At 36.7% G+C, this 27,197-nt stretch overlaps 1 protein-coding gene and 1 long non-coding RNA gene across 2 annotated transcripts in view; one reads left to right on the top strand and one right to left on the bottom strand.

Moving 5' to 3' along the window:
- sorl1 (sortilin-related receptor, L(DLR class) A repeats containing) overlaps positions 1-21,450 on the bottom strand; it is a 55,751-nt gene extending 34,301 nt beyond the window's left edge. The window contains exons 1-6 of the mRNA XM_077208548.1: positions 21,074-21,450; positions 14,843-14,959; positions 11,005-11,133; positions 8,692-8,853; positions 8,356-8,423; positions 3,975-4,149 (exon numbers count right to left, since the gene is read on the bottom strand). Of these exons, the coding sequence (XP_077064663.1) occupies positions 3,975-4,149; positions 8,356-8,423; positions 8,692-8,853; positions 11,005-11,133; positions 14,843-14,959; positions 21,074-21,358 (936 nt within the window). The 5' untranslated portion in view covers positions 21,359-21,450. The remainder of the gene's footprint in view (positions 1-3,974; positions 4,150-8,355; positions 8,424-8,691; positions 8,854-11,004; positions 11,134-14,842; positions 14,960-21,073) is intronic.
- Positions 21,451-21,940: 490 nt separating this feature from the next.
- On the top strand, positions 21,941-26,938 carry LOC143716231 (uncharacterized). The gene is made up of 5 exons (XR_013195958.1): positions 21,941-22,052; positions 22,365-22,494; positions 22,588-22,602; positions 22,851-22,947; positions 26,870-26,938. It is a non-coding gene; the product is annotated as an uncharacterized LOC143716231 (long non-coding RNA).
- Positions 26,939-27,197: the final 259 nt, after the last annotated feature.

Raw genomic sequence — 27,197 nt, 5'->3', positions numbered from 1 at the left:
GCTTGCAACCTACGTCTGCAGTCAGGAGGAGCAGTGTGCAGTGATCACTTCGTTGAAGGTGAGTTAATACAACTTATTTGGCTATGTTTGTTAAATGTACCAGTTTCCGAACTTTGTAAAGTCAAAGTATGTCTGTAAGACAAGGTAGTTGCTGATATCTACCGCCTCGATGGCAGGCAAATCTTTCAATTCAGTTGAAAAATCGCTCCTCTTCATAACGTAAGGATCACGTCCAACATGTTTCTATTTTTTTTATATCTTTCTCTTATAATACCGTCTAAAGTAGTACAGTACGGACTTTCCTCCATCTCGTCCATTCCGCTGTTCACTTCCTGCCCTCCATCTGAATTTCGCACGTCATCACAATCACGTGACTGCAAACCACCTACTGATTCATATAGAGTTTAGTGTTAGCATGTCGCTAAGCTAACAAAATGATAATCTAATACGAAAAATATACAAACAACATGAACATTGGGTAAAATTATCAGTTTTTAACTATATCAATCTTTATCAACAATCATCTTTATTGATGATTGAATATATATATAAACATTTAGAGATGTTTTCATCTTAAAGGGATAGTTCACCCAAAAATGATAATTACTCATCCTTCATGTCTTTCCAAACCCGTAAGACTTTCATTCATCATCGGAACACAAATGAAGATTTTTTTTGATGAAATCTGAGAGCTTTCCATCCCTCCATTGACAGCTACGCAACTGAAACTTTGACGCTTCAAAAGGTTCATAAAGAGATCATAAAACTAATCCATATGAATTGAGCGGACTGACTGAATTTATTCTTTTATTCACATATAAACATTCATCAACTCACACATCAGTTGTCGTAAATGGAAGCTCAAGCATGTTCGCTTGATGTCAGAGAACCAATGAGGTTCATTCTCTTGTGTTATGCAGCACGTTTGAGCTTGTGCAAGAACCAATGAGGTTTAGAAAATTTGGACTAAACCGCTCACTTCCTATGGATTAGTTTTACATTAACTTTTCAAAGCGTCAAAGTTTGTTGCATAGCTTTCTATGGGGGGAACTGAAAGCTCTCAGATTTCATCAAAAAGATCTTCATTTGTGTTCTCAAGATGAACGAAAGTCTTGCGGTCTTGGACGACATGAGGGTGAGTAAGTAATGACAGAATTTTAATTTTTTGGACCCTTTAAAACAATTAGAACCAACAAACTGGCTTAGACTAATTTAAGCAGGGTTTTTTTCAGCAGGGTCAGCTTGTGATGTCTTAAAATGCTGTCTCTGTAAGCAGCTTTTCTAAGTATTGAAAGAAAGAGTTTGTTCTGTAAGTGAGCGAGCGTGAGACTGAAAGAGAGGGGGAGGGGGGGGGGGGCAGGGTCAGGGCCAGCCCACACACAGGCATCAACAAGCCAAGGCTCTCTACAAGCCTGTCACTTTCCCTCTCATCAAGAGTAGAGATACTTACAACTTGCCCAGCCAGACAAATTCCAAAGAGCTGTTGCTCTGGCCTATTTGCTATTTGTCTGCCTTGTCATAAACCTCCTTAGGATAATTTTGTTTAATGCGCTATGTGGACAACCAACGAGCACTGCAAAGAGTTGAATGGTCTGACCATGAAAACCACTAATTATCCTGTTGTAAATCCATCCACTCAGCAAGTGAAATATCCAAATCCGTTAAAATATTAACTGGAAATGTGGCTTACCAAAACACAGGGAGCAAACTTCCCACAGCCCTTTGTAGAAAATTAAAAATAATATATATATTCACTCAGAAAGCGAGTGTATATTGCAATGGGAGCAAATATAAAACTATTTCGGTGCCGTTAGTATGGCGCAGTGTTGAAGACGGGACCATATGGCGGCACTGGGCAGCAGAACGCATATAAGTGGTGCATGAGTGGTTAGAAGTACCCGAGGGAAACCTAGCCACAACTTCATTAACGGAACATAGATCAGAGCTGTCAGGCAGGCTGTCCAGGGCCGCGGTTGTGCCATCCACGCAGCAATGCTCATAAACAGCCCTTAAAACTCCCACGGAGTCTATGGCTTTCTGAGGCCGCAGATAAATTACACATTTCTTTCCAATTTAATGGGTGACTTGGGTCTGCTTCTGCTTTACGCAACCTGGCAGTGCCATGTGTGACCTAATAGATGCCTCATCCAGTTCTGGGCAGTCAGACATTTGCTGTGGGATGAGGTTAGTGAGATGCCAACTGATGTGAGGTTGGAAATGATTACCACTGAATATACACAAGGGTGAGCGCTACACTGAAATATAACACTATAGCTGCGTTCAGCATAGACATGAGGTCTAGACAGTCATTGTTTCAGAAACCAAGAACTATGCAAAACTTTATGGAGGCATATTAACTGAAAACAAATACTTCAAGCTGTATTGTGTTCCCATCTCGGATGTGATGCTAATAAGACAGTTTGACAGATAAAGCTTTTACACTATTTAGTGTTTCTATGACTGATGACCTGTGTTGCAGGGCTGGACTTACAATACAAAAAACATCACAATACATTGTAGGATCACAATTGTTTCTGATCATGACAGATTCTGAAATAATGCTAGTGTTTAACTTAACTAAATTACAAAAATAAATAAATAGTCCAGAGAGATTGAATCTGCAGGATTCACATTTTCAGAGTCTCTGCTTGTTTAGATGATATTCTTAATTCATAGATCTGCATGGAATTATATAAACGCACATATAAAAATTATACAAGGTACATGGTTTTAAAGTTCCATTGATTAGACTGTTGCAGGGATGATGCATTTTTGTAGGAAAACCTAGAAGTTACTGTAGCATCACCCAAGGTTCCTTCGGCAAAAGCCAACAGGATTTTTTACGTTGACCTCTGGACTATTGCAGAAAATAATATCTTTTACCAACAAAAGTTTATGATTCTTACATGGTTTGTTCATAAAAATAATCTTCACAATTAAAGAAAGTATTTTTAAGTATAACAATAGGAAGAAGTGAAAAGATAAAGATTTAAAAACAAACCCATTCAAAAAACCCTTGGATTTCAGGACGAAGGAACTGAAAGAGCAAAAAAAGCTAAAGGTTTTAGGACTCATTCCTGTAGCACTCTATATACACACTAAGGAAAAACAGAACTGCAAAATATGATTGCAGTTTGATGCTACCATGCTGCTAATAGAAGCATAAAATATATAGCACATGCAACTTAATCAATTTTTAATTACACTGAACTATTTATATCTATTAGTTGCAGTATTGAATTAAATACAGGTTTATATATACATATATATAATCAACATTTCTTTTGTTCGCCTTGTACTTTTTTCTTTCATCGAGCTTGTCGCAACGCAATCTGGGTTTGCTCTCTCTGTGATGGATACAAACAATGCTGCCTTAGAATCTGGCAAAAATTTGGCCTCTGAGGAGGAAACATAACTAAACCGCCTACCTTCTGGAACAATCTACGTACTACTGCTGTTCACGGACACATAATCAGCAGATGCTTTTTTTTTTCAAAACAACTTACAGTACATGTATTACAGGTTGTGCCTCCAGGGGCAATTATTATGTTTGAGGGCACAATGACCCAGTGGGATTCAAACCAGTAACCTTTTGGTTACCAGCCCAGATTAATAACAAGAGAGTCACCTGTCTGAATTACTCTTATGTCATATAGGGCAGAATTTCAGTGTTGGCTAAACACCAGGAATCCTCTTTATCCGATTCCATGGCTTTAAATAAGCCTGTTATCACTGCCTGTTCATCTTGAGCGGGATCGTTCCTCCAGCTCTTCAGAGGAGTGTTTACTCACTCACAGGAGAGGCATTCAGCTGGAGTTGGCACGGATCTGACTCTCGGCACTCTCCACATTTCCAGTTTTTGAACTCTATTTCAGCGCTGCTTTTTCTACCCTTCTTTTGCTATATAAAAGCATGCAGCTACAAATTATCCTCCAAACGTTTGCGGCTCTGTTCTGGTCGGAATGTACCCTTACCCTGGTTGTGGTGGCAAACATGTACTTGTCCCGTAACTGGAAGCTGTCCACCTTCTCTAGGATAACTTGACGGTTTTGCTCGAAGAAGTCCGTGCTGCTGAGGATGATGGAGTCTCCCTGGGGCTCGTGGCGCTGGACAAACACTGTGGTGGGGTTGTCATGTGGCTCTACACCCCTAGGAGATTAGAAAGACACACATACTTGGACATTCATATTTTGGACATATATTAACACAATGTTATTTTTGTTAAGCGTACATTTATGTTCCATCTTATGTTTACATGGTTTCAGAGAGCAACCAATTCCATATTAATGTGTCTTAATATAAATACTACACATTCTTGAACACCAAATCAGAATATTAGAATGAATTCTGAAGGATCATGTGACAAAAACTGGCGTAATGACTGATGAAAAATAAGATGTGTCATCACAGGAATAAATAATATTTAAAAAATATATTAGCATAGAAAACAGTTATTTTAAATTGTAATAGTATTTTGCAAAATTACTGTTTTTACTATATTTTTGATCAAACAAATGCAGTCTTGGTGATCATTAAAGACTTCTATCAAAAGCATTTAAATAATCTTACTGACCGCAAACATTTGAACATTGCTTCAAAAATAATACACAATATTACAATAATAAAGTAACATGTTTTGTATTGTATTGTATTTCCTAATGACATGCAATGTGCTACAAAGCAAAATCTGTACAGAGAATACGCAGCTACATTTATCATACGTGATCAATAGGTACTTCCACTTTATTGGCCATTGGCCAAGCCAATTCAAGCAACTTCACACCTAACAACTTACACTGAACCAATTTTCCTCATCTGTTTTCTGCACAATGTTACTGATAAATTATTCAGGGTGAGTGTGGGAGATCAAGACTACAGACGAAGGAATGGGCAGCAGTTTCAGATAAACGGATGAGAGAATCTCTCTCCACTCTTGACCAACAGCCTGACTTCCCTTCCTTTGAAAACACAGAGGGGTGGTGATTGTTGTGACTGGCTCTTAAATCACCAAGCTAGAGGATAAAAGGATTATCTCGCAGGGGAACAAACACACAAACCTCACCGCTTGCTTTCTATTTCACAACTGGGAGTTTAGCACGTCGAGCAGCGGAGTGAGAGACGGATAAAAACAGGCTTACAGCTCTTTTAACCAGCCCTGCAGCTCCGCCTTTGGTTTGTCTAAATTAAAACTGAAAGCCAATTGAGAGCTCAGAGAACAGTCAAAAAACAACACAATTCACACCCAGAAAAACACAAACACACACTGAACTGAAGGTCTGTTTGCTGACCTTTAAAACCGTAGTAAAGCTGTTTGGCAGGACTTCCTTATTCCTTCTGACTGCTACATTAGAAATGTATGTTTAATAATAATGCAGCAATATTACAATTCTGGCCGACACCAATAAACCAACAATTATTAGGCTAAAAACTGACACAAAACACAAGCCTTCAAAAGATTGGAGTTGGCTAGATGTTTTTGAGAGAAGTCTCTTATGCTCAAGGTTGCATTTGTTTGATCAAAAATACAGTAAAACTGTAATATTGTGAAAAATTATTAGAATTTAAAATGAATGGTTTCTATTTTAATCTAATAAAAAATTTATTTAGTCCTGTGATGGTAAAGCTGAATTTTCAGCATCATTACTCCAGTCTTCAGTGTCACAAGATCCTTCAGAAATTCTGATATGCTGCTCAAGAAACATTTATTTTTATTATCAATGTTAAGAACAGTTGAAAAACAAGAAAACAAAGTAATAGAATTAATTTAAAATAATGTGTCATTGCTGAATTTTTTTTTTTAATTTCTTCCCTTTAAAAAAAACATCACTGAACCCAAACGTTTGAATGGTACTGTTTTAATTTAATACTGTATGTTTTAAAAATTTAAATTAGACTGTTTAAATGCTACAATTGAATTTAGGCATCACCGCATTATAATGTGCCGTATAAAACTGGATATTCATTTTGAGATTGGCTAAAGATTACATTTAGCAGTGTACATTTTTAGTGCTTTTAAAGATTAATATAACCAAGTAAACTAAGTAAATGAGCAAGAAAATTTGCATTTAAAAAATTCTTATTATCAGGCGATAACCGATATGGAACTGATATATCATGCATCCCTTAAAGACATCCAACATCTGACACAGGTTTGATTCTGGCTCACAACACTCCCTGATCACCCTCTCTAAAGACCCTCTCTTGAGGAAAAGAAAACATCTGTCAAACCGGGAAAAATGGAAGCTGTTTGATATGTGACAATCCTAAGCCATGCACAGTCTGAGAGAGCTCTCAGAGCAAAGAACAGAAGGGTTATTGCTGAAGTGATGGTGTAGTCGGTCTCTGAGCTCTCGAGTCATTTGTGTAGGGTCATCGCAGAGGATTGCTGATGTTATCTCCACAGGCACTGACTGCCACTCCTGCAGATGAAATGGGTCACGACTGGTAGACACAATCAATTATTAATACGGCCGCAGTCTGAGCCTCATCAGAGAAACGTCCACAACCGACTATTTCGCAATCAAGCACTCTGTCTGGACGGCAGCCCATATGCTTGAAAACACTGACCACTATTCGAATCGACTATTCTGTTGCAATAATGTGCAAAACAAATTTGTTCTGGCATCGACACATTTACAGACATTTGATAAACAATAATCACGTCTGTGATGAATTGGAGTCATAACATTCTAATTAGAATCGGATCATATCCTATGGCATAATGTTAACGGAACAGGATAGCAATAAGCGCTACTCTGTTATTTCTATTTGCTGCTCGCTTTCGGTACCAGTGCCTGATTGTGCAAACACTGAGTGCTGGTTGCAATCAAAAGCAAGATTTTCACATTCCTACATAAACCTGTAAATTGAGTGAGGCAGCACAGAGCATTCAAGCCTCTTCAAATTACAAACATTGTTAGAAAATTCCTGTATGGAAGAATGTGGAAAGCAAGAACTGGATTTGCCATTTCGATTGCTTAGGATATCAAGGAGCTGCAAACTCACACCCTGTTCTTTTAGACAGCAATCAAACCCACAGTAATGAGCCATGTATGAAATAGGCTATCTGCGGAGTGGGTTGGAATAACCCACTGACAAAAAGGGAATACAAGCAGATCACACTTGCATGTAGAGAACTGTATGTACAGTATGTCAATCCACAAGCTGCTCATAAGCGAAAGTAACTACATTTCTACCGCTCAACAGCCATTACTCCAGCTTTCAGTGTCATTCAGAAATCAGTGTATACTTAAACTACTACTTGAAAAAGGATACTAATAATAAGTGGTCACACTTTAGACTAGGGTCCGGTTCTCTACTATTAACTAACTATTAATTACGACTTTTCCTCAAATTCCTTATTACTGCTTATTAGTTAGTAGTTGTTACATTTAGGTATTGGGTAGGAATTGGTTAGGGATGTAGAACAAGGTCATGCAGAATAAGGCATTAATATGTGCTTTATAAGTACTAATAAACAGCCAATATCATAGTAATATGCATGATAATAAGCAACTAGTCAATAGTAAGAAGTGGACCTTAAACTGAAGTGTTTCCTAATACGTAGACAACTGCATATAAGCTATTCACAGCATTTAATTTATACTAAATTTCAAATATATATATATATATATATATATATATATATATATATATATATATATATATATATATATATATATATATATATATATATATATATATATATATATATGTATATATATATATATATATATATAAACTGTATATGGGGATATACAGTAATCAACATTTGAAGTGGATCAAAAAAGTTAATCAAAGTTGTCCTAAGACAAGAACGGGTATTGTTTAAAATGTATGTATAACTTTGATGAACTTTTGACTTTAAATGTTGACTACTGTGTGTATGTGTATATTATATATATACAATTTTTAACATTTGTAATATAATACAATTTAAAAAATATTTTTTTTGTAATATTTTATCATATAAGTTTGTATATCACTACAATCATGGTGGAATAAAAGAGTGTTTATTGTTTTTTTGAAACTGGTTCTTTAAAAATGAATTAAATGAATGAATTGTCGAACTAACCACTTTGTTAAAATGAATCGAAATTCAAGACAAGCATGATTAACCATGATTATTTCCTTAATTTGATGTGACAAAAAACAGCAATGTAGAATTTTGTTACAGCTGCTTGCAGGAAAAAGAAGCTTTCTTCTAGAAAAGCTACAATGTTTTTTAAAAAGCACTGAAATATGTAGTTAAATTAGTAGCATGACTGCTTTTGGCCAATGACGGCACACACATCACACCCAAAAACTTTGTGATGGACACATTCAAAACACCCTCAAAAGTGTGTGATCTCTTACCAGAAGTAGAACTTCACATGCTCCTGAATCAACACCCACGTCTCACCAAAGTCATCTGATTTCCACAGCTGGCAAATGGAAATTAAAAAAGAAAACAAGAGTGAGCAGTTTCGGTTATAACATTTAATATCTTTAAACATTTGTCATGAACCAGCTTCTCATATGAAAAATACGGCTGATTTCCTCAAATCAAAATTTGCTGCTTAGTGCAAAATTCAAAAGGGCAAGCTCCACAAACAGCTAAAGGCTTAAATAGCAGTGCCATTCATCTTATTAAAACTGGACACGAGACATTAAAAATAGCCCAGTACTGAAGGAAAGCATCAGTGATCATACCTGTTTATTGGGGTGAGAACTGTCATAACCAAGGACCAGGTTAGGCCTCTTACTGTGCAGCAGTAAGTCTGTGGGCTTGAACAGGATGGGGAAAGCCTGAACACTTTTACAAAAGTCAAAGGTGTTCCACAGGTAACCATTCGTTGTGTCAGTAAATAGGTACTGCAAGGGAAAAATCAGAAAAGGCATAAAAATAAAAAAATAAAGTAAATTCAGCAAAAACAAAACCATTATAGGCAGTTCATCCAAAATAAAAAAGACTGTCATCATATACTCAACCTAGGCCTGATTTCAAAGACAGCGCTTAGATTAAGGCCTTAGTTCACTCAGGACATTTAGTAGCTTTTATAAACATTACTGGTGTGCATCTTGAGACAAAACAATGGTACTGGCATATTTTATGATATGTCAGTGCAAGTTGTTTTCAGTTAAAACAGCCTTGTCTGTGAAACCAGGGGATTATGTTACAAATACCATTTTATGGTCTTAAAAAGAGGTGCAAAACATCTATTTGCCATACACTGAAAGTAGACAGTGGTTTATACTGGCAAGCTCCAAAAAGCACAATAAAAGTAGTCCATATTACTCAATGTAAAAAATGTGCAATGTAAAATGACCAGAATATGGGCCTGCATGTCTTAAAGACCTAGAGTACACAAGTCATATAGACTGTTTTTATGATGCTTTTTTGTCCTTTTATAATTTGCCATTATTTAAAAAAAATCACCATCCACATTCATTGTGTGAAAAAGAGCAGCCTCTACATTCTGCTAAATGTCTTCTTTTGCTTACCACATCATATAGGTTGGGAACATTAGGGTGATATTTAACCTCTGTAGTGGTTGATTACACAACAGAAGATCTATAATTTGTAGATATTTATTTCAGGCAACTGGCACCACGAGAACATGATCAAAGCATTTTAAATATAGTAAAAAACATATTTTTAACATTATGAATTATTCAGATTATGCACTTCGGCCATTCTAATCTGCCTCCCTTCTCTTTGATCTTTCATTTGAGAGCCTTCCCTATAAACTTTATCCTATCCATGGCCTGGTTATGGAAGCAGGGCACTTTCTCTCTCCAGATTCAGTGGCAATGAGGACTGGGACTGAAACAGAAACACTTGACTTAAAAAGAAACTTAATGCTGTACAGAAATATGAAAGAAAAAGTGGAAAAAGAAAGAGAAGAGAAAGTAGAGCATATGGATCTCCAGCATTAACCGTGACCATCATCAGACTACAAGTGACAATGCCAGAGTGTTATGAGTGGTTGCTTACCACAAGGCTAAGTCAACAGCTTAGAGAAGTAATAACACACCTCTTCAACAAGCCAAACAATTTCATTAGTTAGTAGTGTAGTGACGATTAATAATAACTAATAATTATATTAAATATTGTTAATAATAGTTAAAAAGTAAAAACAGTAATAATGTTACTGTTAATTATTAAAATTATTATATAGTAGGCCTAGTAACTAAAATTACATGAATACTAAATTAATTGAGATCAATATTAATGTTATAATATTAATTAAATAGTGAATAATAATAGTCAATAGTGAATCATTAGAAAATACATTCACACTTGCAAGTCAAAGCCACTATAAAGAGATCAATCAAACAAACAGGTCCAGTATGTCTTCAAGGACTATCAGCTCATTATTTATAGTTATTCACATGAGATTTTACGTCAGGATTATTACTTTAAGCATTAAAATATACCACAACAAACCGCACAAGCACCTAACCAATATCTCTATTAATTATCCTATCTGTAACAACCGAGATTCAGAGTTCTTTTCTACATGTGGACCGACGGTGCAAGTTACTATGATCACTCAAAATGTAATGCAAATTACTCTAGTAATCCTTTAGCTTCAATCCAATCCAATGCAGCAGGAGCAACAAGCGGCATCTGCAGTGCCAGCCACATCATCGACTCCAGATGAATGGTCACCGTATGCTGCCGTCAGCTCCTGCAAAGACGCAATGCAGAGTCCCACAGCGGTTCTACCACATCTGCAGCTCCCCACTCCAACTCCCATGAGTCTTTGCACCCCCGCAAAGTCTCAATGGAGCAGCCAGTTACGGTAGGTGTCAAGGGCAAAGACTAAGGATGCGGCTTGTATTTTGGCTCTCTTGGATAACACCATCTGTGGGTGTATACGTGATTTGAGTGGTGGAAGGTCACAGCTGCAGATGGCCAGGAAGCAGTTTGTGTCACAGCGGTCTTGCATGACCTCGGCTTAAACTGACAAAGACAAGACAACTCAAGTATGTCACACTGCTAATGTCTCACACACTTACTCGTTTGTTGTCAGCAGGGCTGTGGTAAAACTGTGAGATGACCTGTTTCTTGCCCTCCTGGTCCCCAGACAGTTGAAATTTCTCTGATAAGTCGGTGAAGGTGGTTCCATAGTCATAGGACACATACACCTGTTAAATAAACACAATATCAAATTTCAACCTCATACACTGCAGAAATTGTAGCTCTGGTACAAAACCTAGTAAGCTGCCTTGTTGTTAACTGTCTGTTCACTGTCTGTTTGTAGGCTGCTGCCTTCTAAGTCACCATGGCAATTGAAAGAAACCTTTTCATATGAAACTAATTTTGTACTTGCTTAGGGAGTAACTTCTTATGTCACAAAAATATCGCTTTATAAGTTAGCTCCAAATGAGAGACTGTTTACAACTGAATCCAATAGATGTTAGCATGTTGCTAAGTTAAAGATCAATTAAAAAAATGAATCTCCATTTGTCACAAAAATTATGCTCCTTAAGTGAGCACTGAATCCAAGTTTGATATTAGAATGTTGTTAAGCTAATAACTTGATTTTCAAATAAATAAATTCAATTCATATGGCTCAAAAATAATGCTCCTTGTGGGAAATGTGAGACTTTTGCAAACTATTCAAACTGAATTGGCTTTGTCAAGCTGTAGGATTTGTTGCTGAGCCTACAGTTTGATAATCAAATTTTTCTTGGGCAAAAATAATCATTTTTAATTCGATTCAACTATGTTTACCAATATTTGTCAGTATTTGTTGTTTTTTCGTAATCAACATTTCTTTAGACGCATTTTTCGCATGTTAGTTACATTTTTATTGTTATAATTATATTGTGAGATGGTTTAGGTGGCATTATTGTTCTTTTACACCTTTACAATTGGCAGGGGAATGTACATTTTATGAGTCCATGACAAATTTCCCTCAGAGGATAATAAAGTGAAAATCATTTCATTTTATTTAATTCATGTCCACCACCTTGGATGCGGAATTTCACAGATTGCATTGAAGTCCATTCTGGGATTGTATTCTCCAAAGAGGATACATGCGAATCTGTAGAATTTGTCTCAAAAAATGTAGCAGTTAATAAACCATCATCTCAGTTCATACAAGAAACTCGTTTGCATTTGGAGTTCTTTTTGCTTTAATTTGCTTTGTCACAAAGAACACCTGTAAAGCACTTCAGAGGTGAGAAGATAACAGCTCCAGCACCTCATAAAGTATAACTGCACCACTTTTGTTCTCACATTTCCATCAGATAATGCTTAACATTTAACATAAGAGCTTTGCAATTATTGAAAACTTCGCAATTATTCCCATGCAGATAGAAAAATAACATTCAAGGTCACAAAACCTTTCATCTGTATGACTCAGAGAGAACTAAAAAGTAAAACTAGCCAGTCAAGATATTCTTGGTACATTACAATATATAGTGCCTTGCGAAAGTATTCAAACCCCTTAATTTTCATCAGACCAGAGAATATTGTTTCTCACAGTCTGAGAGAGTCCTTAAGGGGCTTTTCTTGCAAATTCCAAGTGGGTTTTCATGCGTCTTCTCTTCACTGATGAGAGGCTTGAGTCTGGGCACTCAAAGCCCAGATCAGTGGAGTGTTGCAGTGATGTTTGTCCTTCTGTAATGTTATTGTTATTGGCCCGATAAGAAAATTTAGCCAATATATTAAGACCGATAAATAATGTATTATTTCCCTCAGCTGAGACACTTCAGATGCACACTGTTCACCATGATGGTTTTGAATTGCTTGAAATATGACTGGAATCCTTTCAAAAAAGTTTTGTGCATCGCAAGTCTGTCTTATCTGCTACATAAAATTATAACGAGAACATTATAATTGTGTGCTTTTAAAAGTGCACTGTGTAATTTAGCGGCATCTAGTGGTGAAGTTACGAATTGCAACCACCAGAAGTTACGGTGGCCGACAGGTAAAGATGTCGTCGTCTGAGACAGCAGAGAGTAGCCAATTCAGCAATGAGGTATCTTTACAAAGATAAATTAAGAAATTAGGTTTACTTGATTATTCAGGAAAACAATATGTTATTGCGAATATTATTGTTACTTGTTCATCGTTGTGTTAGTTTTTTATTCGCTGACTTTAGCTTGCTTCTTTGCACGAAGAACAACATAGTGACGAAACACGTTTGTCCCAAGCGTGCCGCCCAAGCCCTGAAAAGTGAAGCCAAAGTGTCTCGATCGCCCCCCGGTGACCGGTCCTAGTATAGCTCATAAACCCCGCCTCCCCATGTTATTCAATGGGACGTGAAACCAACTAAACAATTAAATTACACTTCACATATCTTTTTTCCAAAGATAGTTTCTGTCATTTACTGTAGTTTTCATCACGCTGATGAAATTTCAAGTGTTTGTTTTTAAAATAAGTTTGTTTTTAGTTAGTTATTTGATGCTATAAAAACAGCGCTGTGGCGTACATGATTGACAGCTGTGATTGACAGGTTCTCTGAGCAGAGTAGTCACTGAAGCAACAACGGACTTTATTTCAGGATCTTTGGAGGACTGAGGAGATTGGAGCTTTAAATTTAATATCTAAATTTCTATAATTAATTATTTCACACCGACATAATGGTTTGTTCTGCAGCAGAGGCGCGTGCTTACGATTGATTCAGCGAGAGCGAGGGCGGGAGCAGAGCGGGACGTTGATTTCGCAGCTTTACTTCCTGCTCATTACTGCGCATGTCTGGTCCCGAAATCGCAACTGCGCAGACTCATGCCCAAGGATGTCGGGACAATGGCGGCTTTACTTCTCGCCAATGAAAGAGAATGAAGGGGAGTCGTCCATCTTTTTTTACAGTCTATGGTTTGTCCGTTTAGGGCTACTGTAGAAGGATGTCGGCGCAAAATGGCTATTTCAATGTAAGGGGGCCTCATTCTAATTTAAGGTAATAAAAACCTAACGGTCCATTATGTAAGGTATTTTATACACCACTGAAAACATAGTTATGTATATGATATTACATTTCTGTCAACATATCCTCCTAAATATTTCACAATGCACCTTTAATGGTGAGACTTTTGTTTTTGTAATCAGTCTCTAAAGATTTATCGGCCAATATATCGGTTATCGGCATTCAAAATGAAGAATTATCGTATAGGCCAAAATGTTCATATCGGTGCATCCCTAATGGTCACCACTCTAACCAAGGCCCTTCTCCATCAATTGCTCAGTGTGGCAAGGAGGCCAGCTCTAGGAGGAGTCCTGGTTGTTCCAAACTTCTTCCATTAAGGATTATGAAAGCTACGTGCTTCTGTGAACTTTCAATGCAGCAGTTGTTGTTTTTTTTCAAAGTCTTCCCCAGATATGTGTCTTGATAAAATCCTGTCTCTGAGCTCTAGGGGCAGTTCATATGACCTCATGGCTTGGTTTTTGCTCTGATATGTATTTTCAGCTGTTAGACCTTTTATTGGGAGGTGCGTGCCTTTCCAAATCATACCCATTGAATTGAATTTCCCACTGGTTAACTCCACTCAAAGTGTAGTAACATCTACAAGCAAAATTGAAATGCTCCTGAGCGAAATATGTGCCAGAAAAGGGTATGAATACTTATGCAATTTAATTGCTTCAGCTTTTTATTTTTAATACATTCGCAAAGTTATCACAAATCTGTTTTTTGGTTTGCATTATGGTGTATGGAGTGTAGATTAATGTGAAAAAAGGTAAAGTAGTTTAGCATAAGGCAGCAACATAAAACAAAATGTGAAAAAAACGGGAAAAGAGGTTTGAATACTTCGCAAGCCACTGTATATTTCGGAAGTAAAAAAAAAAAAAGTAAAAAAAAAAATTTGATAAGAAAATTTTTGAAATGATATATAAAAATGGTATACTCACAGAGCTGGTCTTGGGATCGGTGGCACCAACGCTGTCTCTGGCTAACGCTACTATGACGTTGCTCTTCTCCCCAGCCCAGTGGACGACCATCTGATTATGAGAATCGTTCAGGTTGGCCTGTGAATGCAAAATATGATGAACAACTAATCCAAATGTATCTGACTAGCTTTAAGTGGAATTTATTTTGCTGTGGTCATACAAGTATCCAGGTTTCCACAGTACAAATCAAGCTGTCAAGGCATAACACATCACAACTCACTCAAAGCTGATTTTCAAAGACATGTACCAGTTTCTGCTTCTCTCACTGGGTAATTTTCCACCAGAGTCATACCGCATTTGTAATATCAGCTAAAATGCAAATACATCTGTATTTGACAACCTTGAGTTTGTCGTGCATATTGTTATAAAACACTGCAGGTGTGTCTCTGGCACTTAAGGCTGACAGCCTTTGAGAAAACAAACACAACCTCAAATACAAACAAACAGATCTGAAGCGAGCTGAGCTAGACCACAGTGGCAGGAAAACTGAAACTATGGGCTGCGGTGTCCCAATCTGATCTGCTGAACAAAGAATGTCCATTCCCCTCTTCTCTTTCCACTAAGAACAGAACTCATCTTTAATTCAGACATCTGCATGAGGACTATGGCATCCTAAAATGGGTTCTACTCCACTATCTCCTGTCAGACATAAAAGAGAAGCTGCAAAAGGATGTTTATGTAAAGGAACAAAAAGCTCTAACACCACTTCTTTTCCTGTATGAGGAACAAGTTGTGGATCATTGGCAAACAACAAGTTTACTAAACATTATAAAAAGGTCACATAGACTTACAACCAAAAGCAGCAGACATTCAACATAAGATTTTTTTTTAAATGCACATCATCGCCAAAAGGGGCATACTGAAATTCTATTGGGAATGGTTGTTTTTTGTAACGTACAAACAGTGATTCCTCAAACGACCTCACCTTGAATGTACAGTCATATTTTTATTCACCATGACAAGGCAGTAAATCTCCCTGTCTTTTAGGCCTGCTTGGCAACCAGCATGTTAGTACAACAGAGAGACTTTAGGAGACTGACAGAGCTGTTAAGAAATCTTACAGCAGTGGTTTTACATATAGCCTCAAAGCACTATGTTTATTTTACCTCTATTCATGATATATGACAGCTGTACAATCCATATTTTTTCTACAAGGCATTACATTTAATTTAACTCGCATAATAAAGTTTGTTACATTCAAAATGTGATACGTCACAACATCTTTCAACAATGAGCCAGTTTATTCACCTGTCCAACATATTTATTTTAAACTATTCAAAGTAGAGGTATATTCAATCAGATTCCATCTGCCAACAGTCAAACAACCAGTTAGTTGTTTGATATAGTGGCCCGAAACCATTGCTGTAAATGTTACAGTTTCATGAACAAACAGAACAAATGTTTAGATGATACAGAGTTTATAGAGTACTAGAAGCTGCAATTAAAAATAAAAAGGAGGAATCGATGATCAATTTATTATTCAAAATTTAAAAAGTAAATGCATCACTTTGCACATTGAAAAATAAAAAAACGTTTAAAAATTTTAAATGAATTAAATATAACAATAACATAATACATTCTAATTGTAATGCATTTTTTTTCTTAATTTTCTTAATCCATTTGCCAACTGTTTTCTTTTTTTAAATTACCTGTGTGCAAATGTTTTTTATTCATTAATTTGTTAAGTTAAAAAATGCCATTAGACAGTTCATTGAACACCCATGGGAAAAACCAATGAAGCTTTGACCAAATTAGCATGGAGAAAATGTCAATTTTGTGGGAATAAAAATGTCAAAATGTACTTTGAATGGTTTATGATTGACTGTTGGTTTTATAACAGCTGATTAATCTCTAAAAACAGTTTTCATCTCATCAGTACGTGTAAAAGAGCTTTTCCCACCACTTTGCCTAAAAACACTGTAAAAGAGCCAATGGTTGCAACCTGATCCATTTCAGCCTGGCAAACTCTTGGGTCTGCTTATTCAAAGAGAGTTAAATGCCTGTCTGCAACTTCTGATTATCTTGCAAATGGACTTTCTGCTAATCTAACAAGGCCCTCTTTTATACTGAGACCGTAATATCCTGAAAGCATCATCAACAGTAAGACAAGTGCAAATAACTCCATGTTCCTTCTCGCTAGATGAAAAAGCAATGAGAGAAAACAAAGACAAAAAAAAATAAAATCATTTAATTTTTTTCAGTTTCTTATGTATTATTCAGCAGGGAAACTGAAGGAAAAGAGGCAGAACGAGAGAGTGGAAGCACTAGAGCACCTTCACCCATCGCTGCAAGCAACCATGACATCATCTCTGCAGCATTAACGTTTGGGCCAACAGTTCAACAATTTGCCTAACGGTTTCCTTCGGGCAAACAACCATACGAGTTTAACTATGAATATGGGTGAACCACACATTTAATAACACCGTAGCCGTAACCAAAGGAAAACCGAGGAGTCATTATCCTGTTAAAGGCTTAAAGTACAGTTAAAGGACTGTTTCATTATTGCAGTATGGTTAAGTTATGGGACCATTACAGCGATGTGTTATGCTAATGAATCAACATACTAAATCCATTCACACATAGTAAATATACTGAAAAGAAAACTTTTCATTCTCCTTTGATATTCACATAAAATATTAAGTCGTCGTAATTTAAACCAATAATTGCTGACAAGAAATTATATTAGGTTCATCTATAGTTTTCTTGTTGATGTTTATGTTGGAAATTGTGTTTTAGGGTGTGTCCACACACATGCCAGGTTTGGTTTAACTAAAACGAACTCTGATGCGATTGCTCTGTTAGTGCGGTTCATTTGAATAAGTGTGAACGCTGCCTTCCTAAACAAAAGGTGGGTCTCGGTCCGCTTCAAAAAACCTCTATTGCAGTAAGACTGAAATATGAACGCGACACAGACCAAAGACATTTTAACAAACCAAAAACAGGACATGATTTCACAAGATGCGACCATAAAATGGACAGAATGCTCAAGCCTACCGTTTTTTTTTTCATCAGTTCTGTAATTGATACAGTTTAGTAATCGGTACAGGCAACGAAAACGCTGTCTCCTTGCAGCAGATCTTTGTTTGTGTGCGCACAAAGGAGAATTTCCTGCTGCAATTTTGACTCCTTTACACATTTAAGAAGCTCTTCACGAGTTCTCATCTGGTAAAAATGCCTTCACATGTACGCACATACATCAAATGCATTTATTCCAGCACAAAAGCATTGTAGTGCATTTTCAGTCATAAAATTAGTTTTTTTGTTTTTTGTATCTTTATGTTTGGTCTTAAAAATGACAGTGTGAACTGTCAACGCTAAGCGAACCAGAACTAAATGTATCATTTTCTTTTTTGGTCAGGCAGGCCCAAAAGAGCCAAAAAAAACAACAAATGTGAACGCACTCTTAAAGGAACTACTATAAAGATTTAAGATTATATGACTCAGGAAAACCGAAAGTAAACCAGCAGGCTGTTGAGACAAGTTCCAGTAATACTCCACTAATTATAAACATCTACACCGCCCTCCATCTTACTTCCCTAGGGTTTTAAACTTTCTTATCACAGAAAACAAAACTAAAATACTCTGCCAGTAAGGCTGCTTAAATGTCTGACCTGTTTGAACAGGAATACTAATGTAATCCAAGTTGAATAAGAGTCATTTGCATCATTTTTTTACATCAGGAAGGCACATAAGGCAAATACAAAAAATATATAATATTGTATTACCATAACTGGCATACTGTCAAAAAAAATATTACCAAATAAGATTAAATACTACCTTTACATGACTCATGAAGTAAGTCCAGGCTTACCCTTTAAAAGGTGAGGGAATGTCAAGTCTCATTTAGATTCTGGATAGTACGCTATGGTAATGATCTGTATTATACTTTACACATACTAGAACAAAATTGCATTTTCTTGCCAGCAGTTTACTTAACGTGGCTTAATATACGAGGGAACAGAATGGATCAAGATCCAAGAATTACATTTCAGGAAATCTTGTTTTGAATGTATAACATTCTTCTAAGAACAATTATTGCTTAATCAGGGCTGCTGGGTCAAAATTTTGAAATATTTCCCATTAAATTATGAAAGAAGAAAGTCATTTATAAAAAAAATAGATGGGATTGTTTGGATTAAAAGCTTTTTTCCACAATAAAAACACCCATTGCTACAAAGTTCGCCAAGGCATTCGCCTTCAAGTGCTGCACTTGGGGTCTGGCACTGAACTGCATATTTATGATAATGATTCTGTCACAATTCTCTAAACTTGGTGAGTAATTGTCTGTCACAACAGGTCTGCAAAGACAACAACAAAAAACCCTTTAAGACAGAGTATATCCTTGTCTTGGCAGAGCTGGGTACTTTTTCTAGGTTACTTGAATAGACCAAAAGAGTGGATTGATGTCTGTTACTTCTTACCTAACACTGCTTTCCCCTATGTGCCAAAAACAACACATAAACCAAAAGGTCTGAAAGAGAGAAGGAAGGAAGGGGAGGGTTGGGGCACAGATGGGAGATCTTAATTGGAACATCTGAGGGGGTAGTTCACCTCATATCAACTGCTATGGACTACATCCAGGACACTAATAACTCTTCATAGAGGATATCCTGTACACGCTACAGGGTGAAAAGGGGAAATATCACTAATCTTAGTGGCCACCCAAAGCTTCGACTGCATAAGCATTAGAGAAGAATTATAAAACAGTATAATACCCTCCTTAGAGTTTGACTTTTTGAGAATGTTTTTTCTACTTTAGATTATATCGCCACAAGTGATAATAACATCACATGCTGTGGTAGATAAGAGTGTTCTGAGGCCATGATCTGAAGTCAGCGAGCTCTTACAAAAACCCAATACCTGTATTTACTCTACCAACCACAATCCTGTTCTGTAGACAACGACTGTTTTTCAGACAAAATTCAGTGGTTTGACCCATTCAAGGTCTCAAAGGCACCATTGAAAATCAAAACTAGGAACTGTTGCATGGCTGACTTAACAAGCATCTCGAAGCAAAACGCTTGAGGGGGTGAAATGTTTGGTTGGGAAATAATTTCCCAGCAAGTCTGTGTAACCAGTTATGCCTCTCTGGTTGCTTGCATAATAAAGCTGCATCCTGATGGTAAACAAACAAAGAAACACTGTGTCATACATTTAATAGGAACAAACAAAGAAACACGGTGTCAAACATTTAATAGGAACACATATGTGTGGAGTCTGTTTCTAATTCCCAAGACACTGACATTTAGCATAAACCCTTCAGTGTAAAAAACAAACAATATTAGTTAGTTTAGTTAGTTGTCAAAAACACTTACCTTTTTGTTTGGGGTTTCAAAATCATTTACTATCTAAATGTTGCCCAAAAACCTACAATAGGATGTTTAGTGGCAGGCTAGGTAGTACTGACTTAGCCCACATAATGTGACAAATGTGTTCATGTATTTACAATTTATTATTTTTTTCTAGTCAATGACTAGAAAAAAGTGAAAATGTTCAAAGGCTTTTTAGGCAAGATTTTAGTGTTAGTGTTTATAAAGAAATGTACTTTCAAAAATAAACCTACCCTGAGAAATATTCACTGGAGGCAAAAAAACGAAATAACTAGCCTCAGACTCCCTTATATTACGCAACATTTAATCATATAAAATTATTAGACGCCAACTGAATGTTTTCTTATTATTATTCTAGAAGGAACATCCGCAATTAGCATCACCAGAAACAAAACAAAAAATAAAAGGAAGAAAAATTATGTTTTATGACAAACATAAACAAAACTTAAAATCATTGACGTGTGATTCAAAATACTGCATAAAAATATACGTTTCTTTGACCCCACTGTTCAGCTAAATATAACATCTCTTCTTATAAGCATATTTATTAATATTTGTCGTAATGACAAATTATTTGTAGAATAAAAATGTAAAATAGGTATCTGGTATGGTAACATTAGAGCACGTTAACGGCTCGTCGGAGAGGTAATGTTATATTTCAATCATGAAGGGGGCAGGCGAGAACCCCTCATCTGACAAACAGGTCAATTACACATCTAGGTGACTGCGTGCAAACCAAAGGTGAATGGTGCACAACAACTGGGAATACTGAATTCAATATTTTATGAGGTTATGCAAAAGCTATGTTTTTGCCATTATTGCCTATATGCAATCACACCTAATGAATGCAAACCTCGCTTACCGTTCCATAAACCGTTGGCACGGGTGATCCAGCAGCATTCCGCCGAACGCGAAGCTGGTGCGCGGCTGAAGCCTCCGTGACTTCTCGCTCCAGACGCACGACGCGACTTTCTGCATGTTCCAGGTGTGCACTCACTCGGGAGAAACCCCTGTCCTGTGGTAGCATGAATCTCTGGTCATGGTGAAGACGAAGCGTGGAGGAGATCGCGCAAGGGACGAGTAATAATAACAGATACATGGCACAGCGACTGAGCGGCAGCATCTTGCGTGTCTGCCCTGACGCCATGTTTGTGTATGACTGTGTTGTGTGTGTGTGACAGGGCGCCTCTAGCGGTCAACCACATTCGCACTCATTACCATGGATACAGATCATTGCACATGATGTTTTGTTTTTGCTGGTTTACATAAAATGTAGATTGGCAAGACCAAAAAAAGGGATTGATTCGGGCGAGGACGGTTTCACAAAAATAACATTTACATCAACGTGTGTTTGGATAGATTAATTCATTAATTCTTTTTATTATTAATAATAAAGGGTTATTTTAACAAAAAAAAACATGTTTTATTATGTTTTGATATTCATGAAATCAATGCCAATACGCTGTGGTATTTATAGCACATTCGTTACCTAGAATTAGGTTATTAAACCAAACTGACATGAGTTCAGAAAAAACATTTTGGTCATTACTTACGCTTTAAATTAAATAAGATGGTGTTCTTAATCTCCTAACTTTACTATTTTCATAACGATCACGAGAGCCTCCTCATCACCTACTCCGCAGGATCTTATCACCCCGAGAGATCCGTTTTGAGTTCGTTTGTGTACGTTAGCCTAAATTAAGTTAGGCCTATATTTGTCCAAAACCCCCATCTGCTGGTCAGAATCTGTAAAGACATGATATATTTACATAGCCTATATATCTAATTTTGCTACTAATAATTGCATAGGTTGTAAGAGGAGTGCACTTATTACGGGAAAGGTTAGAGTATTTTATATAACGTCCAGTAGAAGCTTACACAAGACGCGAGACGCACACAGATCGTGATGACACGTAAACCCTGCATATTTTTTTATATTTTCATTTTTGAATGTATTATGTATAGCACTATACTTTGTAATATATTACCTTTGCATCAAATTACAACAAAAAAAATAGGTAACGTTGCTGTGAGGGTGTTTCTATTTTTTCCTCTTTTCGAAAGTTGTGAAAACACTGCGGTGGAGTTTTTCTTTTGTTAATTAAGTAAATGAGAACACAAAAATATATATTTAATGTATTCTCTAATTATAGAAGTTTTATGACGACATCTGCTTTGAGAAACCCGAAAATATGTTAAGGGTCAGTTGCGCGGGATATTGCCCGTTCAAAAGCAGTGACGGTTGGTAAGAGAGCTGAACTGTGGCGACCGAGTTTATCGAAGGTAAGTTAACGTTCATTGATTTCCTTGTATTTATTTTAGCTACCCAACATCTGGTAACGTTATTCCATTATTAACGAACTTTTTTTTAATCAGATTTATTGATTTTATGTAAGTAAGATTTATCGCTTGGTTTAACGTTGAGCAGGTCAGCTCTTGTGTAACGTTAACAAACTTGTGTCGACTAACTTAAGGACTCAAGTTACAGATGAAATGTACACAGATGTTTGTCGTCATATTGATGATGGTTAAGAAAGCTGTGATGTATTGAGATTATGAGAATATTGTATTGTATATGAGAATATTATCTTGACTGTATACAGTTAATACGGTTACACCACTTTCTTCTTCGGCCACAGGAAACTAATGATACAACGCTTTCTCGAGAGCACTAAAGCGGAATCTATGGCGGTCAGAGGAACAGAAATGAAAAGGTGTCAAGCAAAAATACGCGAGGTGAGGATTTCGTATGGGGTGAATATAGTATCAACATGATTAACACGTGCAAGCACACTTATCAATGAACTTGATACATGTTGCAGAAATGTTTTATCCATGCCTTTCAACTTGCCTGTGCAAAATTCAAAATTGAATGAATGTGTAGCAATTTGTAGCCTACAAATAGAGAAAACATGCAATGCGCTATTGCACGTGAAGCGTTTTATAATGGTTTTCTATGTGTGCTGTTCATAATCTAATTGCCTCTATAAAGTATGCTTTATTAATAAGGTAGTAGGTCTATAGTGTGTACTAAATTTGGTGCTTCAATTTAATATCACTCACATTATGCGCTTTAAATTGGGATCACGCTTGATTACGCTGCCGTTGTCTGTTTTAGCAGGATACTACGGAGCCCCTAAAGGGACGTAGCTGTGGAAAAAAATTTAGGATGGGAGAATTTTTTTTAAAAATCTTTTGCGTTCCCCGGGAAAACTTTTGCGTTCCCCCGAGAAACTTTGCGTTCCCTCGCAAAACTTTTGCGTTCCCTCGCAAAGATATTTGCGTTCCCACGCAAAAGTTTTGCGTTCCCTCGCAAAGTTATTTGCGTTCCCACGCAAAAGTTTTGCGTTCCCTCTCAAAGATATTTGCGTTCCCACGCAAAAGTTTTGCGTTCCCTCGCAAAGTTATTTGCGTTCCCACGCAAAAGTTTTGCGTTCCCTCGCAAAGATATTTGCGTTCCCACGCAAACCCTGTTGTGAGCTCAGACAGACACTTCCTGTTTAATGTCCCGCTGGCAGTGCTTCAAAGCTCCGTACGTTAATGGAGCGTTTCATAGTGTTTGAACTTGGACTCAAATATAAAGAAATGCGCTCAGAAGCATGGCAATATTCAAATAGGCTATTCGAACTTCCCGGATCAATATTGTTGAGCTAAACGCTGGGGTCCTTCGGCCCAAATGGACCCGAAGCATTTAAAAAAAAAAATTTTTTAAATCATAGCTTCATCGGAATGGTCTGAAATTTGCTGACTTTGTTGGTACTTGGTATATGAACACCCAAAACAATTGGGGACAGGATTTGAATAATCTAAGCGGTTGTAAAAAAAAATGTCACACTCAGGACCTTCGGGTCCAAATGGACCCGCATAGGAAATGAATGGCAAATTGGCAAAAATGTGAAAATACCGAGTTTTTTTGTGCGTACAATCTACAAATCAGCCACGATCCAGAAAAAAAGCACACAACAGTGAAGGGGTGAATCTATAAAACATCAAGAGTGCACAACAGACACATCCACACACACACACACACACAAACACGCTTTTATACATAAACAAACTAATAAATTCAGATTACATATGTTTTGCATTTTTAAAATGCTCAGTTTGTCCACCAGATGGCATCCATCTCATTTCAAAAATTGCTTTCATGAGGTCTAGGCTTGACTCTAAAATGAAATACAGCTTTAAAAAAATGTAAATTTTTTTTAATTTTTTTTTATAATTTTCTATTATATTCAATGGGGGGAAAATGGGTCATATTCATTCCATAAATATTAATTATAAATCATAAAATTCTCAAAACACCAAAAAAGAAAAGAAAAAATATTATAAAAAACAAGTAAAAAAAAAATGATGATTTTCTTATAATAAATATGAATCCCACCCTTCCGGCCCATTTGGACCCGGAGGTCCTGAGTGTGATTCTGAAATGAAGGACCCCAGAGGGTTAAAACACAAACGACACCTATTTACAATCACAGTAACCTAGGCAACGAGCTAATTCTCCTCATAATATAAATTTATCTCTAAACAGCCTATTGAGAGACAAGTCCAAATTAGGGGCCGTCTGCAAAGTGCAAATCCCCAAACCCTTCTGCACATTTTATATCATTAAACATATTCTATAGTTTCACTATGACATTACTGTGGCCAAATTCAGTTCACACATCACCGCTCTCCTGCTGGTTATACTACAATACTTAGTTTGATTAAAAAAGCATTATTGTTATGAGTTTTTATGAAATAAAATCAATAACTTCACACTGTTTTACAGTGTAATGCCATCGAAATTCAGTAAGCAAATATAATGCATAAGCTATGATTGTAACTAGCTGCGCACAGTACCAATATAATTTTGTGTAAATAATAGGCCTACTTATTTTTCATGTGCAATTACTTCCCATACTAGCTTTCCTGTAGCTCAAACAGTAGAGTGTTGGTGCTTGCAATGCCAAGGTCATAGGTTCGATTCCCAGGGAAGAGCAAAAACTCATAAGAATGTAAATGCATCGGATAAGAGTTACATTTACAGTTATGCATTTGGAAGACAAAGTGTTGTATAACCAATATTAGAGCAGTGATGTGTGAACTAAGTTTGGTCGGTTACAGTGAAGTTATTGAATATTTTTTCATAATATAAAATGTGCAAAAGCAGTGTAGTATGACCAGTGGGTCACCATTGAAGTGTAAACTGAATTTGGTGGCACTACAGTTTGTAACATTGAAGTTAATGAAAGATTTTTTATTTTTGAATATGAGTTGATGCTGTAGTTGTTTTTTGGGTTAAATTACACTTTGCAGATGGTCCCTTGACTTGTCTCTCAGCCGCCTGCACATAAAGATCCATTTAGCCTATATTATAAAGCTCGTTTTGAGGAAAATTGGGTTGTAGCTCGTTGTCTAGGTTACTGTGAATGTAAATAGGTGTCGTTTGTGTTTTAACAACGTTTAGCTCAAGAATATTGATCCGGGAAGTTCCTTGAATTAAACACTGACCGCATTTCTTTATATTTGAGTCCAAGTTCAAACACTATGAAACGCTCCATTAACGTACGGAGCTCTGAAGCACTACCAGCGGGACATTAAACAGGAAGTGTCTGTCCGAGCTCACAACAGGTTTTGCGTGGGAACCCAAATATCTTTGCGAGGGAACGCAATACTTTTGCGTGGGAACGCAAATATCTTTGCGAGGGAACGCAAAGTTTCTCGGTGGAACGCAAAAGATTTTTTTTAAAAATCCTAATTTTTGTTTTTCACCACCACGTCCCTTTAGGGGCTCCGTAGGATACTGCCATCTAGTGGTAGCAGGTTTTCTCAGACAGTGTGTGTGGATCGTGCAAGGCGAAACCGGCGAAATGAAAGTCTCAAAATCCAAATGAATCAAATAGGATCGACTCAGAAACGAGTGAATGAATGCACGCGTGTCACCTCATCCACAAATTCACATCGTACATGTTGCATGCACAAATTCTGGCCTACATTAATACAAAATTGAGGTTTTGTATTAACAACTATGTCTCTATTTGTACAAAATGCTGCACATTCATGTGATTCTGGATTTTGCACACACAAGTTGTATTGTATTAGTTTAAATGTAGCGACGCACATTTGTGAATTTGTCAAATAAATGGGTAGTTGTGCACACATTAATAATTAGCACTAGGCCTATTCATTTGTAGTTGTTTGTGTGTGGGTTGTGAAATGCTTAAAAACAGCGAAAAGAAAGTCTCAAAATCCAAATGAATCAAATGACATCGACTCAGAAAAGAACTCAATGAATGCACGCGCGTCACCTGATCCACACATGCACATCTGTTTTGTTGCATGCACAAATTATAATACACTAATACAAAAGAAAACATTTTTATTTTTACAAATTGCTACACATTCATTCAATTTTAAATTTTGCACAGGCAAGTTGAAAGGCATGGATAAAACATTTCTGCAACATGTATCAAGTTCATTGATAAGAGTGCTTGCACGTGTTAATCATTTTGATACTATATTCATCCCATAATTTCGAAGTCAACGGGAAATTAACTGATGTGACAGAATCTACTGTCACCCATAACAGCAAGATGTTGACCTCTATTCAGCTCTTGCTGAGTAATTTTCCTGATCTCTAGCTTTTTACTAATCCCCACAAATATACATGAAGGTTGAAAATGCACCATTTGTTGAGACATCTCCAGCAAAAAAGATGAAGACACAGCATTTCAGATCAGCAGCTGGAGACATGCCTTACGGTTTTGAAACAACCTTGGCAGGCAAGTCCTGTTTTTTCTCTCATGCTGTCAAATTAAAGAACTCTATAACGTGAGGTTGTGTAGCATAATATATAATGACAGCTATTTTAGTTACCTCATGTTTTAAACACTATCATCTTTCACAAGGATTCTTGTAGACATATTAAACCTGTGAGGCACCTTACTTTTTCTGTCTGTCTTTTCATTTTAGAGGCTAGCCAAGAGGTCAATGGCATTTTT

The sequence above is a fragment of the Siphateles boraxobius genome, unplaced genomic scaffold (genome assembly GCF_051911475.1).
Source record: "Siphateles boraxobius isolate OS27281-9 unplaced genomic scaffold, OSU_SipBor_1 6, whole genome shotgun sequence".
Taxonomy (NCBI): domain Eukaryota; kingdom Metazoa; phylum Chordata; class Actinopteri; order Cypriniformes; family Leuciscidae; genus Siphateles; species Siphateles boraxobius.
The sequence above is the reverse complement of the archived record's forward strand: the minus strand, read 5'-3'. Positions and strand labels throughout refer to the sequence as shown.